This window comes from Carcharodon carcharias, chromosome 3 (assembly GCF_017639515.1).
Source record: "Carcharodon carcharias isolate sCarCar2 chromosome 3, sCarCar2.pri, whole genome shotgun sequence".
Taxonomy (NCBI): domain Eukaryota; kingdom Metazoa; phylum Chordata; class Chondrichthyes; order Lamniformes; family Lamnidae; genus Carcharodon; species Carcharodon carcharias.
Window position 1 is genome coordinate 80,485,657 of NC_054469.1, and position 16,025 is coordinate 80,501,681.

At 41.1% G+C, this 16,025-nt stretch overlaps 1 protein-coding gene across 8 annotated transcripts in view; it reads left to right on the forward strand.

Annotated features, from left to right (window-relative positions):
• tbc1d5 (TBC1 domain family, member 5) overlaps positions 1 to 16,025 on the forward strand; it is a 554,754-nt gene that overhangs the window by 297,876 nt on the left and 240,853 nt on the right. For all 8 annotated transcript variants that reach the window (XM_041183651.1, XM_041183652.1, XM_041183650.1 and 5 more), the window contains 5 exons: positions 917 to 1,019; positions 1,785 to 1,873; positions 2,860 to 2,910; positions 2,997 to 3,066; positions 12,049 to 12,221. In XM_041183651.1, the coding sequence (XP_041039585.1) occupies positions 917 to 1,019; positions 1,785 to 1,873; positions 2,860 to 2,910; positions 2,997 to 3,066; positions 12,049 to 12,221 (486 nt within the window). The remainder of the gene's footprint in view (positions 1 to 916; positions 1,020 to 1,784; positions 1,874 to 2,859; positions 2,911 to 2,996; positions 3,067 to 12,048; positions 12,222 to 16,025) is intronic.

Here is a 16,025-nt window from a genome sequence, read left to right on the forward strand (position 1 = left end):
AAAGTAGGGGGGAGCCATGTTGCTATGTCTCCCTGGTGAATTCTTGCCATCAGGGAACTTTATCAGTGGCAGGCAGGGGAATAGAATGGCTCCCAGCTGAACGAAGGCTGACAGCCAGCCTGCATGTTTATGGCCTTGATTAAGGGCCATATAAAGCGCTCGCTAGCATTTTGCTAGCATGAGAGCAGTGTCACATGTGCAGGCTGTCAACTTAATAGACTCTGTGGGTAGGGGGAAGCCAGATCATCCAAAAGAGATAGCCACCGGCAGGAAGGCAGTCCCCATGATCCCAATGAGCCATCTCGAGAGGTTTCCCCTCCAATTCAAGGCCTCTGCCTTCCTGGTCCCTCTGAAATTTTATTCCCAACTTAGCCCCCTGAGGATGCTTCCATAACCCTTTCAGTCTCCTACCCGCCTCAGCACCCATGACTCCGTGGGGCTGCCAGTCCTCTGGGCCAGTAACAGCAGGAGCCCGCCCACTTTTCTTATTTGGACAGCAAGCTTGGAGGCAGCCAATTAGGAAGCTGCCTCCGGCTATATCACTCTGCTGACCTTGCTGCCAGAAAGTGTGGGCTCAGGACCCCCATTTTGTCCTGACATCAGGGTCCCAAAGCCTGTATGTAAATCTTGTGAATTGCCTCCAGAAGAGGAGAAAACACCAAGTGAATTTGTCTAATTAGTTTAAATAGGTGGAAATTAATTTTTAAAATTTACAAAAGTTCATTTGATGTATTTTAGACAAAATAGTAATTGGCCATTTTAATTTTCATTTCGAACTAGTTTAGTTCAAATAGAATTGTAACGAGACCACAATGTTAACAAGAAGTTGTCTGTTGGCATTGTTAAAAATAACTAAATAGGGGAGCAAAAAGGAACAACATTTCTTGAGATGATGTGCTGAAATTTTGTCTTTCAGATTTCCTGAAATGCAGTATTTCCAACAGGAAAGTGTGAGGCAGATCTTGACAGATATCCTGTTTTGTTATGCGAGAGAAAATGAGCAGCTGCTTTACAAGCAGGTAATAAAATACTGTACAGGTTTGGTTGAATAATTAAGCAGTTTAAAATTGGACTGTACGAAAAAGAGTCTTGTGACATTTACTAAGAATAAATATGCATTCATTCTGGGCATAACATTCTGTCCCCAAAGCATTTAAGTCTGCTGCGAGTTACACATTGCATATGTTTTAGTGTTCTATTCTAGTAGATTTTAATAGAAAAAAACCTTCATGCACAGAAGATTTAGTAATTTTCACACTGATGTTTTAATTATTCTGTCTTTCCCCAATATGTTCCTAACTGCAGAGTTGCCTGCCTTTAAATTATAAAGCAAGATACACTAGTATTTCTTTTAATGTTCAAGTGCAGGCTACAAGAGATTAAATCTTCAAGTAATTGTCCATTTACTATGGCAATTAAATTTGAAAATCATATATTCATATAGTTTTAGGCTATTTTTTATATATAAATAGGGACAAATAGAAATAATTTGATGATTTGCATGATATATACCATGCCAAATTTTAAAGTGTTTCAAACTCAGAAAATCTGAGTATACATAGCAGCCCCATCAGCATCTGTAAAGAGAAAAGACTGGTTAACATTTTAGATGTAGAACTCTGGCGCCTATCCGGTCTGCATGCTTCTTGCACTTTGTAAATTAATTGAGCCATTGAAGAGACTCCATTTTAATAGCTCTTAGTTCATTTTCCAGAGTACGCATTTTTTAATTTGAGTAAGAATGTTCCAGCTCTGTTGATTATTTTTTGATACTAATGTTTTAGGGCATGCATGAACTGCTGGCTCCTCTCGTCTTTATTCTACACTGTGATCACCAAGCCTTCTCACATGCTAGTGAAACAGCAAATCCAAGGCAAGTTTTATCTATTTAAGTTCTGTGTTATTTATTTTGAAGATAAGATCAACCTGTAATAGGTACAACATTGCACTTTATGCAGACTATAAATCAACTCCAGAGAGGGCATGCTAGTTGAGGAAGAGGGTAGTTCATTAACTACAATGCCAGCTGGATTGTCAAGGTTTACGAATGTGCAGTTGGAGTAGCATGATACAACGTTTTCAGTCTTGTCTGCCATTAAGAAGAGAGTCAATTTTTGTATGCTTCTTAAGCATGTCTACCGCAAGTCTAAAACAACAGTTATTGAGGATTCTGGAGGGACTGTTGGCATGAGGCAGAGAATGGAAAGCGAGGAAAACTTAAAAATAAAGCTCAATGTAATTTTTTTTTGTATTATAATATCAATTACGAAACCAATGTTGTTGACTGACCACAATCTTTTCATCACTAGATGTTTCATGCTCATAAAATAAAGTACCGCAAGCCAACTGGATTGGTCAATAACCCCACCACACATTTACTACCCAGAGTGCTAAATAAAACAGTGCTGACTTACAACAAGAAAATCAAAGCTTATCTTTTAGTCTTGACTAATATTCCCATGGGTTTCCGATGGGGATGAAAGATCTTGGGAGGATGAGAAAACTTCTGAAATCAGGGTATTCTTTATGGCATAAGAACAAACTGTATTTGGTGGGCTGGATCATGTTCCATCATCTGAAACAAATAAAGTGAAATGAATGCATGGGCTGCTTTTAGGATGGGGGAGGAAAAATCATTTTTTTTAATGTACAGATAAACATGTCGATAATTTTATTTTCTGTGTTAAACATTATCTTGGTTTTGCAGCTATGAAGGATGATTACACAGAGCTATTTTTGTTGATGCCTAATGTGAATACTTAGGTTTTGGCAGTCTTCATAGGTCGAGCAGTAAACACAGCTGAATATATTGGTGTAGAAAGGAATATTTTACTAATTTGCAGATTCATATCTCCACAGTGAGGAAATGAAAGCTCTCCTCAATCCAGAGTTCTTGGAACATGATGCTTAGTAAGTTAAGTAATAACATCATTCTTTTTGTTATTGCTATCGATTTGCTTCTTGTTATTTTGAAAATTGTCATCTTTTCTCTTCAGTGCAATGTTCTCACAACTTATGGACACTGCAGAACCATGGTTTTCAACTTTTGAAAGAGAAATAAGAAAGGTATGCTCATCTTGATTATCAGTTTATGATAAATTAAAATACTTTAATTATCTTATGCACATTTTCCTCACTAGTTACTTAACATAACACTACTTAATTATTTATTTTGATTTTGGGCTGACTCTTTCCCTTCCGATCATACTCATTACCCATGTGGATATTGGAAAATTTGAATGGGTGCTGTGGAATTAAGTATTGTCATCCTGGTCAAATATATTAGTTACACTCCCAGTTTCACTTCTGTTTAAAAGAAAAGCCCACACTAATTATCTTAATATTTCTGACCATAACCAATCCTCTCATTCTCTGGTGAATATAATTGCAGGAAATATGTTAATTAACATTTCCATCCTGGAAAGAGAAAGAGGCGTGATAATTGGGAAGATTGGTATAAACTACATGAGCAGATTTTGTCTTTACAGTCATTAGTATTTTAAAACCAGGAATTTCGGTCTTCCATGCAAGAACCTAAGGATAAGTGGTCTTCAAAATTGCCAGTGATGATCATTGAAACAAATGTTTTGCTCAGGAGCAGCTGCAGCATTGAGAGTTCATAATGAAGAAAATAAATGTCTTCCATTATAACCTGAAATTTGATTTCTTTGGGTGGAAGTGTGCTGATTTGTATTAGAATTTTACATTTATTTTAAGTGGATACCATCATATTGAACAAGGGGAAGAAAAGTTAACAGAGAACATGATTGGTTCCCGAGGGTGATTTAGCCACAAATAGCAATGTGTGGAATGCATAGTGTTGTTGTAAACTTTGTGCTAGATTTCAATATTATCAAAGTGTGCTCCAAATTATAATAGTGTTTAATATTTGCAAATGCAAAGTTATCTAGTTTAAAAATCTAGTAATAGTACTAAGAAAACTTGGAATAATTTAGAAGATGAACACACAAATCTATAATGTGGACTGTTGTAAAGTAATTCAGGTTGGTATAGAAATATGTACACAATAAAACAAAGAAAAGATCTGAGTAAATGTCGAATAATTGCAATGAAAGTGTCCAGTGATAATAAAAGCAAAATACTGTGGATGCTGGAGATCTGAAATAAAAACAGAAAGTGCTGGAAAAACTCAGCCAGCCTGGCAGCATCTGTGGCGAGAGAAACAGAGTTTCTCAAGTCCAAAATGACTCTTCTTTGGAAACGGACAAGAAACGTTAGCTCTGTTTCTTTCTCCACAGATGTGGCCAAAAAGGTTGAGTTTTTCCAGCACTTTCTGTTTCTATTCCAGTACTTGTGAGATTTTTATGAATAAGGCTAAACAAATGAGATGCATTTCAAGGACATTTAACATTGAGCCAAATATTAAACATATGATTATAAGACTGAAAAGCAGAGATCAGCCTTTAAAATTCTCTTTATTTGATTAATATTATGTATTGTGAGTACTTCCGGGGTCAGGGGGAAATTCTGTAAAGATCAACTATCACCAGGTATCAACCTGGTGAAGCCAGAACATAGGACTACTTGCATCCCAAACAACAGAATCAGCATGTGATGGACAAAACTAAGCAATCCCTCAACCAACAGATCAGATCTAAGCTCTGCAATCCAGCGTCATCCAGTTGTGAATGGTGGTGGACAACTAAACAACTAATCTGAGGAGAGGCTCCACAACTGTCCCCATCCACAATGTTGGGGGAGCCCAGCACATCAGTGCAAAAGTCGAGCCTGAAGCATTTGCAGCCATTTTCAGCCAGAAGTGCCAAGTGGATGATACATCTCGGCCTTCTTTTGAAGTCTCCAACATCACAGTTGCCTACCTCCAGCCAATTTGATTCACTTAAGGTGATATCAAGGAATGGCTCAAGGCACTAAGAGCTGCAAAGACTGGACTCTGACAACATTCCAGCAACAGTACTGAAGACTTGTGCTGCAGAACTACCTGTGCCCCTAGCCGAGCTGTTAATGAACAGCTACAACACTGGCGTCAACACATCAATATTGAAAACTGCCCAGGTATATCCAGTCCACAAAAAGCAAGACAAATCCAACTGCGAGCCATCAGTCTACTCACAATCATCAGCAAAGTGGTGGACAGTTCGTCAACAGCGCTTTCAACCGCCACTTAACCAGCAAACTGGCCACTGACGTTCAGATTGGCTTTGACCATAGCCACTCAGCTCCTAATCTCATTACAGCCTTGGTCCAAGCATGGACAGAAGAGCTGAACTCAAGAAGTGAGTGAGAGTGACATCAAGGCCACATTTGACTGAGTGTGGCTTCAAAGAGACCTAGAAAAACAGAAATCAATGGGAATCAGGAAAACTCCACTGGCTGGAGACATACCTAGTACAAAGGAAGATTGTTGTGGTTGTTAGCAGTCAATATCCAGTCCCTGGATATTACTGCAGGAGCCCCTCATGGAGTATCCTAGGCCTAACCATCTTCAGCTGCTTCGTCAATGACCTTCCCTCCATCATAAAGTCAGAAGTGGGGATGTTCACTGATGGTTAGGTGATTGCAAAACGTTCAGCATCATTCGCCACTCCTCAGATAGTGAAGCAGTCCGTGTCCATGTGCAATAAGACCTGAACAACATTCAAACTTGGGCATATAAGTGGCAAGTAACATGCGTGCAACAACATTGCCAGACAATGACCACCACCAACGAGAGAGAATCCAACCATCTCCTCCTGACATTCAACGGTATTGCCAAATGCTCCACTATCAAGATCCTGGGGGTTGCCATTGACCAGAAACTGAGCTGGATCAGCCATATAAATATGAGGCTACAAGAGCAGGACAGAGGCTGGGTATTTTATGATGATTATCTAATCTCCTGACTCACCAAAGCCTGTCCATCATCTACAAGGCACAAGTCAGGTCTGTGATGGAATGCTCCCCACTTGCCAGGCCAGAGCACTGAGAGCCAGGGGAAAGCAGCAAGAGCCATGGGAAAGTGTGTTGAGCAGAAGCTACGCGTGCTTTAGGGTCTCTCTGTCTTCACAAGCTTGCAGACGCCGGTGTTTGCTGCTCTTCCAATCACCACCTATTTCTCTCTTATGTTTGGTACCGATGGGCTCACACTTCAAACTCACTGATCCCTCTTACCGGAATTTTCAACAATCTTTCAGGGGCCATGTAAAGGAGCTTCTGCAACCCACAGGCCACTGATTGGACAAGCCTTACCTTGAAGGACAAGGGCAGCTGATGCATGGGAACACCACCACCTGCAAGTTCCCTTCCAAGCCACAGACCTCCCTGACTTGAGACTATATCACCGTTTCTTTACTGTCGCTGGATCAAAATCCTGGAACACTTTATCTACACCACTTAGGACTGCAAAGGTTCAAGAAGGCGCACACCACCACCTTCTGAAGAGCAATTACGGATGGGCAATAAATGCTGTCCTATCCAGCAACGTACACATCCCATGAAAGAATAAATAAAAAATTATGTTGGACAAACCTCAGAATAGAAATAACAGTACATTGTTAGAAGTAAAAAGCAAATCCTGAATGGCCTTTCCTCATTATTTTGTGATCCTTTTTTCCAATGAAGGAAAGGAAAGTTTGGCTTGGAATATAGACTAGACAGAGCAGACTGGAAATGTTTAGTATCCCACATCCTTGGGAAGCTGAAGGCAAACTAGACTGCAGGTTCCAACAATTTGGATCCAAGCGAACATTTGGAGTTTATTGAGATGTTAAATTCCCTCACAGATATCTTTCAACAAATGGAGCAATGTTGAACTCTCAAATTACAGACCTGTGAGCCATGCTTCAATCATGCGTAAAAGATTGAGCATGAAAGTGGTTGCTAATGAAGTTTCATAGCCATCAGTGTTGAGCCAATATTTTTTATTGTTACAAATGACTTTGAAATTTTGTCCAAGGCATCCAAGTTTATGACTGACACCAACTTAGATGTAGTGGTCTACGCTGCTGAACAATTGGTTGCCAACTTTGGTTGGACATATTCCTAGAGATTCAGCCACATGAATTTATTGTAGTTTGAAAATGTTTATTGCATTTACTTACAGCTTGATAACTACACTCTCGAATTTGCATTATCTATCACAAGCAAATTGGTAGCAATTTGTTTTCTGAGAGATGCAAGTGCTTAAATTTGGCCTTCATAAATTGGTCACTGCCCAGGCACAATGTATATATGCCATGTCATCATCACGAGTAAGCAGACATGTGCTAATCTGTTTAAAATACATTTGCAAGAGAGGTGGGTTTCAAATCTGGGAAGATTATACTCCCACTAGTGCAGTGCTTTTACTAGCCATGGTTAGGCTAATGACAGGCATTAAGATCAAGGAAAAAGAATAGGTCTTCTTTGTCAACTGTAAAAATGGTACATCTGCTAGTTTTACTGTCCATCTAACCGACCTTCGCCTGCAAGAGACCAGGGGCTGAGTTTTTAAACGTGTTGGTGTTCAGCTCGTAGGTGGGCAGATGCACAATTTGGCACTGCCATGCTCTCTGCCAGTTCCCTGCCACAGTCCTGACCTGGGGCCATTTGGAATGAGGGCATCTCTGAGTCAAATCAACTGTCTGCTGGGGAGCTGATTCAAAATTCAGCCTGAGGGCTGCACGAGCCCGCAAACAAAAATCAATAGAAAAGAATAGCTATAATTTTCCTCCATGAATGACCCACTAGATTTTAACTGTGATCATAACATGCACCATTCTCATCACACCTGCATTTGCTGCCTTACATTAGATCCAGCAACACCTTCATTTTAAAATTGTCAGCCTTATTTTCAAATTTCGCCATGCCTGCACCCCCTCCTTATTTCTGTACCGTCCTTTAGCCTTACAACCCTCCATAATCTTTGCACTTCTCCCTGGCCTCTTTGTGTATCCTAGATTTAATTGCTCCACCATTGGTGACTGCATCTTTAGTTGCCATGGCCATAAGCTCTAGAATTCCCTCCCTAAACCACTCTGCCTTTCTACCTCTCCTCCTTTCAGCCACTCCTTAAAACCTTTGACCAAGCTTTTGGTGATCTGTACTAGTACTGTAGATTGCGAATGTAAGTCTACCTGGTGTATAAGATGACCCCATTTTTCTGGCCCCAGAGTTCATGTGGTTGCATATACTTGGCGTATAAGTTGACCTCCCCCTTTTCAGCCATGTTATACTTGCATTAATAGTCAGCCTCAATTTTTCACCCCACAAATGCATGTTTTACTTACCTTAGGATCGTGTAGGCAATATGGGCTGTGTTGTGAGGATGCGCAGGACTTTAAGACACTCCCAAACGAAGCAGATCCCGCATGGCGAATAATGAAGAGGAGTTAGTCTTCCAACCAAATTAATGAATTATGAAGCTAGTTTCAAGCTTAAAGCCGTAACATCTGCTAACTCGTCAAATAACTGTGCTGCAGGGAGGGAATTCAGTATTGGTGAAAAACTGGTGCAAGAATGGGAATTGCTCTGAAGAATATGCCCGAAAGCAAACGTGCCATGAGAACAGGGACCACCCACTGAACTGATCTTGGGAAGCATAAGTTTGAATGGGTCCTTGAAAGTTGTCAGAATAGCTTCATCATCACCAGAAATGTAATGCATGTATACGCAATTAAGTTGTTGAAATCAAACAAATAGTACAGCAAGTATTTGCGTGACATCTGGTTGATGTAGCAGCTATATGGAATAAAAATGTCCAGTGTTGCAGCAAGAAACCAAGGTCACCTGAGATTACCAAAAGGCCTTAAAGTCATCGGCAGACAGCTGCAAAAACACTAGTACCCATAAGGCAGAAGCATTTGCAACAATCTCTAGCCAGGAGTGGCGAGTGGATGATCCATCATGGCCTCCTCCAGAGGTCCCCAGCATCATCCTTCAGCCGATTTGATCCACTCCACATGATACCAAGAAACAGTTGAAGGCACTGGATACTGCAAAGGCTTTGGGCCCTGACAATATTCTGGAAATAGCATTGAAGACTTGTGCTCCAGAATTTGCCTCATCCCTAGCCAAGTTGTTCCAGTACAGCTACAATACTGGCATCTACCCAGCAATGTGAAAAATTACCCAGAAACTGAACTGGACTAGCCATATAAATACTGTGGCTACAAGAACAGGTCTGAGGCTAGGGATCCTGTGGTGAGTAACTCACCTCCTGACTCCCCAAAGCCTGTCCACCATCTACAAGGCACAAGTCAGGAGTGTCATGGAATACGTATCTCTTGCCTAGATGAGTGCAGCTCCAACAAAACTTGAGAAGCCTGACACCATCCAGGAGAAAGCAGCCCACTTGTTTGGCACGACATCCACAAACATTCACTCTCTCCACCACCGATGCACAATGCCAAGATGCACCTGCAGAAACACACCAAGGCTCCTAGGCACCTTGCAAACCCATGATCGCTACCATCTGGAAGGACAAGGGCAGCAGATGCATGGGAACACCACCTGGAAATTCCCCTCCTAGCCACACACCATCCTGACTTGGAAACATATCGGCGTTCCTTCAATGTTGGTAGTCAAAATCCTGGAACTCCCTCCTTAACAGCGCTATGGGCTTACCTACACCATGTGGACTGCAGCAGTTCACCACCACCTTCTCAAGGGCAATTAGGGATGCGCAATAAATGCTGACCTAGCCAGTGACCTCCATCTCCCATGAACGGATAAAAAAAATTACGCCACATCAGCAACATGATGAAAAGCCCATGAATTTCGCAATGCCCAGCCACCGATGTGTGGAATGGAAAGGTTTGAAAACCGTTCTAGTGAAAGCCACAAGTCATGGGAAGACTAAGGTTCACAGTGGTACTAGCCTGCATGCAGACAGAATGAAATTAAAGCTATGGTCATTTTTCAAACATTAAACCATACTGTGAAAATTGGGTCTCCTGACAGAGATGTTGTGCATGTCCATGACAATAATTGGATGGGTGAGGATAAAGTGAAGTTATGGATTGATAATGTGTGGAATAGGTGCCCCGGTGGCCTGTGTAAAGAATGCAGTTTAATAGTGTGGGACCTGTTCACTTCCCATAAATGACAAGATCAGGAAATGCCTGTGAAGAAATACCACCTACATTGCAGTTATGCCAGAGGGTCTAACATCCATTGTTCAACCTTTGGATATGTGCCTCAACAAGCCATTCAAGGATCATATTCACAACGAATGGAATAGAAAAAAATCTTCGCAAAGGGTGGAAATATGTACACTGCACCCCTTGATGTTTTTGCATGGTTTTGTAATCAAATGTGCTAATAGTGCACAAACTGTCGTCAGATCATTCAAAAAGGCAGAATATCCAATTCAATAGATGAAGAAGAAGATGATTTGTTGTGGAGGAATTATTGTGAAAACAGAAATGCCACACCTGACCCACTGTGGGATCCTTACTATGATGCCATACCCAAAGTGACTCAGAATGGATTCAATGCACTTTTTGTATCAGGTGCTAAATGCTTTCATTGTGGCTAAAAGCATCTTTGTATAATTGATTTACTCAATAAGCTGTGCCACATTAATATGCTATGAATTACTGGTGGGTTTTTTCCCCCACATTTAAAAATGGCAACCATCCATACCCACACCAGCAGTTCACATTTTATACTTGCAATGTTAGTCGACTGACATTTTTGAAACGATTTTTGGAGGCTTCAAAGGTCAATCTAGATGTCAACATCTACAGTATCTTCTCAAGTGCCTCAGTGTCAAAATTTGTTTGATAATGTTACTATGAAATGACTTGGGACATTTTATATTAAAGCATTATTTAGTAAGTGCAAGTTGTAGTTCTGCTTTTAACCACTTTGGATTTGGCTATTGTTTTCAGGATATTGCCAAATGATGCTTCCAAAACAGGACAACTCTTTGTCTGTGTTGAAGCCCTGCCAAAGGAGCTGCTAGTAGAACAATGGTCACCTTGGTCACTATGATCTGCTAAACATTTATTCATGATTATGAAAGCAGCAAGACATGTGAGGGATGACAAATGGACCTGAAAGCTACAGACATTCACGAAATATAAATGAATGATTCATAAACTGTATATTGCAAAACACATAATAGAACATTTTGGGTCCGTCCCATCGCCACACTACATCATGTGACAAGGACTTTTGGGATATAAAGCCCTGTGAGTCTCAAGATGTACTTTGTCCTTCATTCTCATTGGTCCTGAAAGAGATTTGCCACAGCTGACCTACCTGGCCAGATGCTCCAGTTATATCATTTGGTGACAGTGAAGACAGATTCCTTTGGAAAGATGCTTGGTAACATTTAAATGGGTTGGGTATTCGGTGCAAGGAGGCCAGGCCTTAAGAATTTGGTTTGACAGCAGATTAGGATTAGTTAGAGATCCAAAGCTTCACCAAAAATAAATAAAAATGAGCATTACTGAGACCACAGTGAATCTTGGATTTTACTCTGGGAGACTCCTTTGCAATGTAAAATTCCTGTGATTTTGTATTTCTTTCCAGTATACCTGAATCTAAAGTAAGTTCGATTCAGGCATATGCAGCAGTTATTTCAACTTTCTTGTATTTAGATTGCAATAGAAGTGCTGATTTGGGTTTGACCTAGAACGTGGGAATTGTTACTTTGTGCGAAGAGGAATTTTTCTTTACATAGCGTTTGATGATGAGCACAGTGGTTATATTTTAAAGCTATAATTAGAACAGCAGGTAAAGAAAAGCACCAACATTTAAAGCAGGTCATAAAAGCTATTTATATTACACGTTTAGGAGTGCAGGTCATTGCTGTTCAAAAAAATGTTTAACTAAGAAATACATTAATTGTCAAGGAGTTTTATTCCAGAATGAGCAACATTCATGGATACTAATCACTGGTAGTTTGGTCACTGTTTTGGGTCTGATTTCATGCTAAAGACCTGAAATCTTGCTTGTAACTTAAGTGGAATTAAGAAATGTAATAGCAATTTAGAAAGCTGATAAAAAAAAATATGATTAGTATTGTGTGATTTTTTAAAATTGAATGTAGGAATGTTTTGCATTTATATTTTCACCTGGACACTAATTTTATCTCTTTAGGGAAAAGAAGAGATGGTTACAGCTGTACCATTTGCAAGACCTCAGGACATGGGACCGTCACTTGCCATAGTTTCCAAAGTAAATCGCATTCAAGACCAGCTGTTAAAGAAATTTGACACCGAGCTATACATGCACCTCAATCGACTAGAAATAGCACCTCAGATTTATGGAATGTAAGTGAATCTATGTAATTTTATCTATCTTGATTCACTGATTTAGCTTCATTAAAAAAAGCGTAATTGGTTTTAGTTGTGCAAATTGTGTGAAGAATCATATGTTTGATGAGTACCAAACCATACAGTGATAAATTGTGCAAGCAACTTGTACAATAGGAATTGGTTATTTCATGAGCTTTGCACAGGAAACAAACAAACTTACTGAAAAAATTGGGGACAATGTTACAATTCTAGTTAAACTGAGTAGCCTATAACTACCAAAGCAGAAGGTTTTTACACATATTCAGGTGATATGAAAAAATAATCAAGTGGATGGACTTGAAGCCATCTACTTCTGCAGAAGTGAAGGTTTCAGAAATTCTTCTGTATATATCCATTTTGTGTATGAAATGAGTGTGTCAAAAGATTTCACAGCTTTAAGATATTGAAACATTCATGTCACTTACTGCAAAAATGGCACCCACAATCAGTTTAACATTTATTAGGTAGTCTGTAAAATAGATGAACTGTTCAGCCAACTTGAGTTATACTTAAGTTGTTTCATTGCACTCATGCTTATGCAAATGTATTTTCATTTATTAAAAATAAGATCAACTATCTTCCTTCCCTGAAGCAGCCAAGTATGCCTGCAGTTGAAAATACATTGTGTACTAATTCAAAAATGGTGTCTTTAGCAACTAATGTCCATATTGGATGACAGTTGTCTGATTTTTGTTAAACACTTTGAGCTGGATTTTCACCCTGGGGCTCCAATTCCACTGTCAGACTGAAATGTGGTTGGGAACCCCCAAAGGATGATTTTGAAGGAAATAGCCAACTAAGTTGGTGAGGTAGGTTGGCGAGGATGAGGTCAAGTATGTTTTTCCCTCTTGTTGGTTCCTTCACCACCTGCCGCAGACCCAGCCCAGCAACTATGCTATTTAGGACTCAGCCAGCTTGGTCAGTAGTGGTGCTACTGAGCCACTCTTCATGATGGACACCCAAGTCCCCCACCCATAGTACATTCTGCGCCCATGCCACCCTCAGTGCTTCCTCCACATGGTGTTCAACATGGAGGAGCACTGATTCACCAGTTGAGGGAGGGCGGTATGTGGTAACCAGCAGGAGGTTTCCTTGCCTGTGTTCGACTTGATGCCATGAAACTACGTGGGGTCCGAAGTCGATGTTGTGGACTCCCAGGGCAACTACTTCCCAGGTGTATATCACTGTGCTGCCACCTCTACTGGGTCTGGCCTGGTCATGGCCCGGCATGTCCCCCACTCTCCCATTACCATCAAGCCAAGGGATCAACCCTGGTTCAATGAAGAGTGCAGGAGAGCATGCCAGGAGCAGTACCAGGCATACCTAAAAATGAGGTGTCAACCTGGTGAAGCTATAACACAAGACTTCTTGCATGCCAAACAGCATAAGCAGCAATTGATAGACAGAGCTAAGCGATCCCACAACCAACGAATCAGATCTAAGCTCTGTAGTCCTGCCACATTCATTTGTGATTGTTGGTAGACAATTAAACTTCTCAGTGGAGGAGGAGGCTCCATAAATATCCCCATCCTGAATTTGGAGGAGCCCAGCCCATCAGTGCAAAAGATAAGGTATTTGCTACAATCTTCAGCCAGAAGTGCCGAGCGGGCGATCCGTCTCATCCTCCTCCGGAGGTCCCCAGTATCATGGATGCCAGTCTTCAGCCAATTCAATTCACTCGTGATATCAAGAAATGGCTGAAGGCACTGGATAGTGCAAAGGCTATGGGCCCTGACAATATTCTGGCAATAGTACTGAAGACTTGTGCTCCAGAACTTGCCGCGTCGCTAGCCAAGCTGTTCCATTACAGCTACAACACTGGCATCTACCCAACTATGTGGAACATTGTCCAGTTATGTCCTGTACACAAAAAGCAGGACAAATCCAACCCGGCCAATTACAGCTCCATCAGTCTACTCTCCATCATTAGTAAAGTGATGGAAGGGGTCATCAACAGTGCTATCAAGTGGCACTTGCTTAGCATTAGCCTGCTCACTGACACCCTACTTGGGTTCCACCAGGGCCACTCAGCTCCTGACCTCGTTACAGCCTTGGGTCAAACTTGGACAGAAGAGCTGAACTCCGAGGTGAGGTGAGAGTGACTGCTCTTGACATCAATGCCACATTTGACAGCAAATGGCATCAAGAAGCCCTAGCAAAACTTGAGTCAGTGGGAGTCAGGGTGAAAACTCTCTGCTGTTTGGAGTCATACCTAACACAAAGGAAATGGTTGTGGGTGTTGGAGGTCAATCATCCCAGCTCCAGGGTATCACTGTAGGAGTTCCTCAGGGTAGTGTCCTTGGCCCAACCATCTTCAGCTGCTTCATCAATGACCTTACCTTCCATCATAAGGTCAGAAGTGGCGCTGTTCGCTGATGATTGCACCATGTTCAGCTACTCCTCAGAAACTGAAGCCGTCCATGTCCAAATGCAGCAAGACCTGGACAATATCCAGGCTTGGGCTGACAAGTGGCAAGTAACATTCACGCCACACACTGCAGACAATGACCATTTCCAACAAGAGAGAATCCAACCATCGCCCCTTGATGTTCAATGGCATTACCATCACTGAATCCTCCACTATCAACATCCTGGGGGTTACCATTGACTAGAAACTGAACTGGATTAGTCATATAAATACTGTGGCTACAAGAGCAAGCCAGAGGCTAGGAACTGTGCGACGAGTAACTCATCTCCTGACTCCCCAAAGCCTGTCCTCCATCTCCAAGGCACAAGTCAGGAGTGTGATGGAATACTCCCCACTTGCCTGGATGAGTGCAGTTCCCACAACAGTGAAGTAGCTTGACACCATCCAGGACAAAGCAGCTCACTTGATTGACACCATGTCCACAAACATTCACTCCCTCCACCACTGACGCACAGTAGCAGCAGTGTGTACCATCTACAAGATGCACTGCAGGAATTCACCAAGGCTCCTTCGACAGCACTTTCCAAACCCATGACCACTACCATCTCGAAGGACAAGGGCAGCAGATAGCTGGGAACACCACCACCTGAAAGCTTCCCTCCATGTCGTTCACCGTCCTGACTTGGAAATATATCGCCGTTCCATCATTGTTGCTGGGTCAAAACCCTGGAACTCCCTTCCTAACAGCAGTGTGGGTGTATCTACACTACATGGACTGCAGCGGTTCAAGAAGGCAGCTCACCACCATCTTCCCGAGGGCAATTAGGGATGGTCAATAAATGCTGACCCAGCCAGTGGAGCCCACATCCCTTGAATGAGTGAAAGAAATAAGAATGGGATTGGGAGCATCAGTAACTTCTTTGCTCATATCACATAAAATGCCATTGAGTCCACCTTTTATGAAATCTATTGTACAGCACTAAGATGGAAAGGGTATGTCTGATTTGTATTTGAAACATTATAAAATGATTTGTATATAATTCTTTATATCAATGCATTATAATGAACATTTAAATATGAAGTGGTCAAATTATACAGCGACTGTGAGGAGTAAAACATGGCATTGTACAAGTTAATATACTCTCTAAATTTGAATACATAACATTTTAGAATAACCAGCTTGATACTAATGAACTGTACTTTATTTGACAATTTTGTAGTTAAGCTTTCCTTCAACACATGATCCGCGACATTTTTTTATTAAAAACAGGAAACCTCAAATGGTACCGTTTCCCTGAGAATTGTAATCTTACTGGACGTACTTTTATTTCTATTGAAGATTTTTTTTATATTTTGCCTTGTCAAGAATGTTCATTTCAAAAGGATGCACATTAAATTGTTAGTAAAGGGAT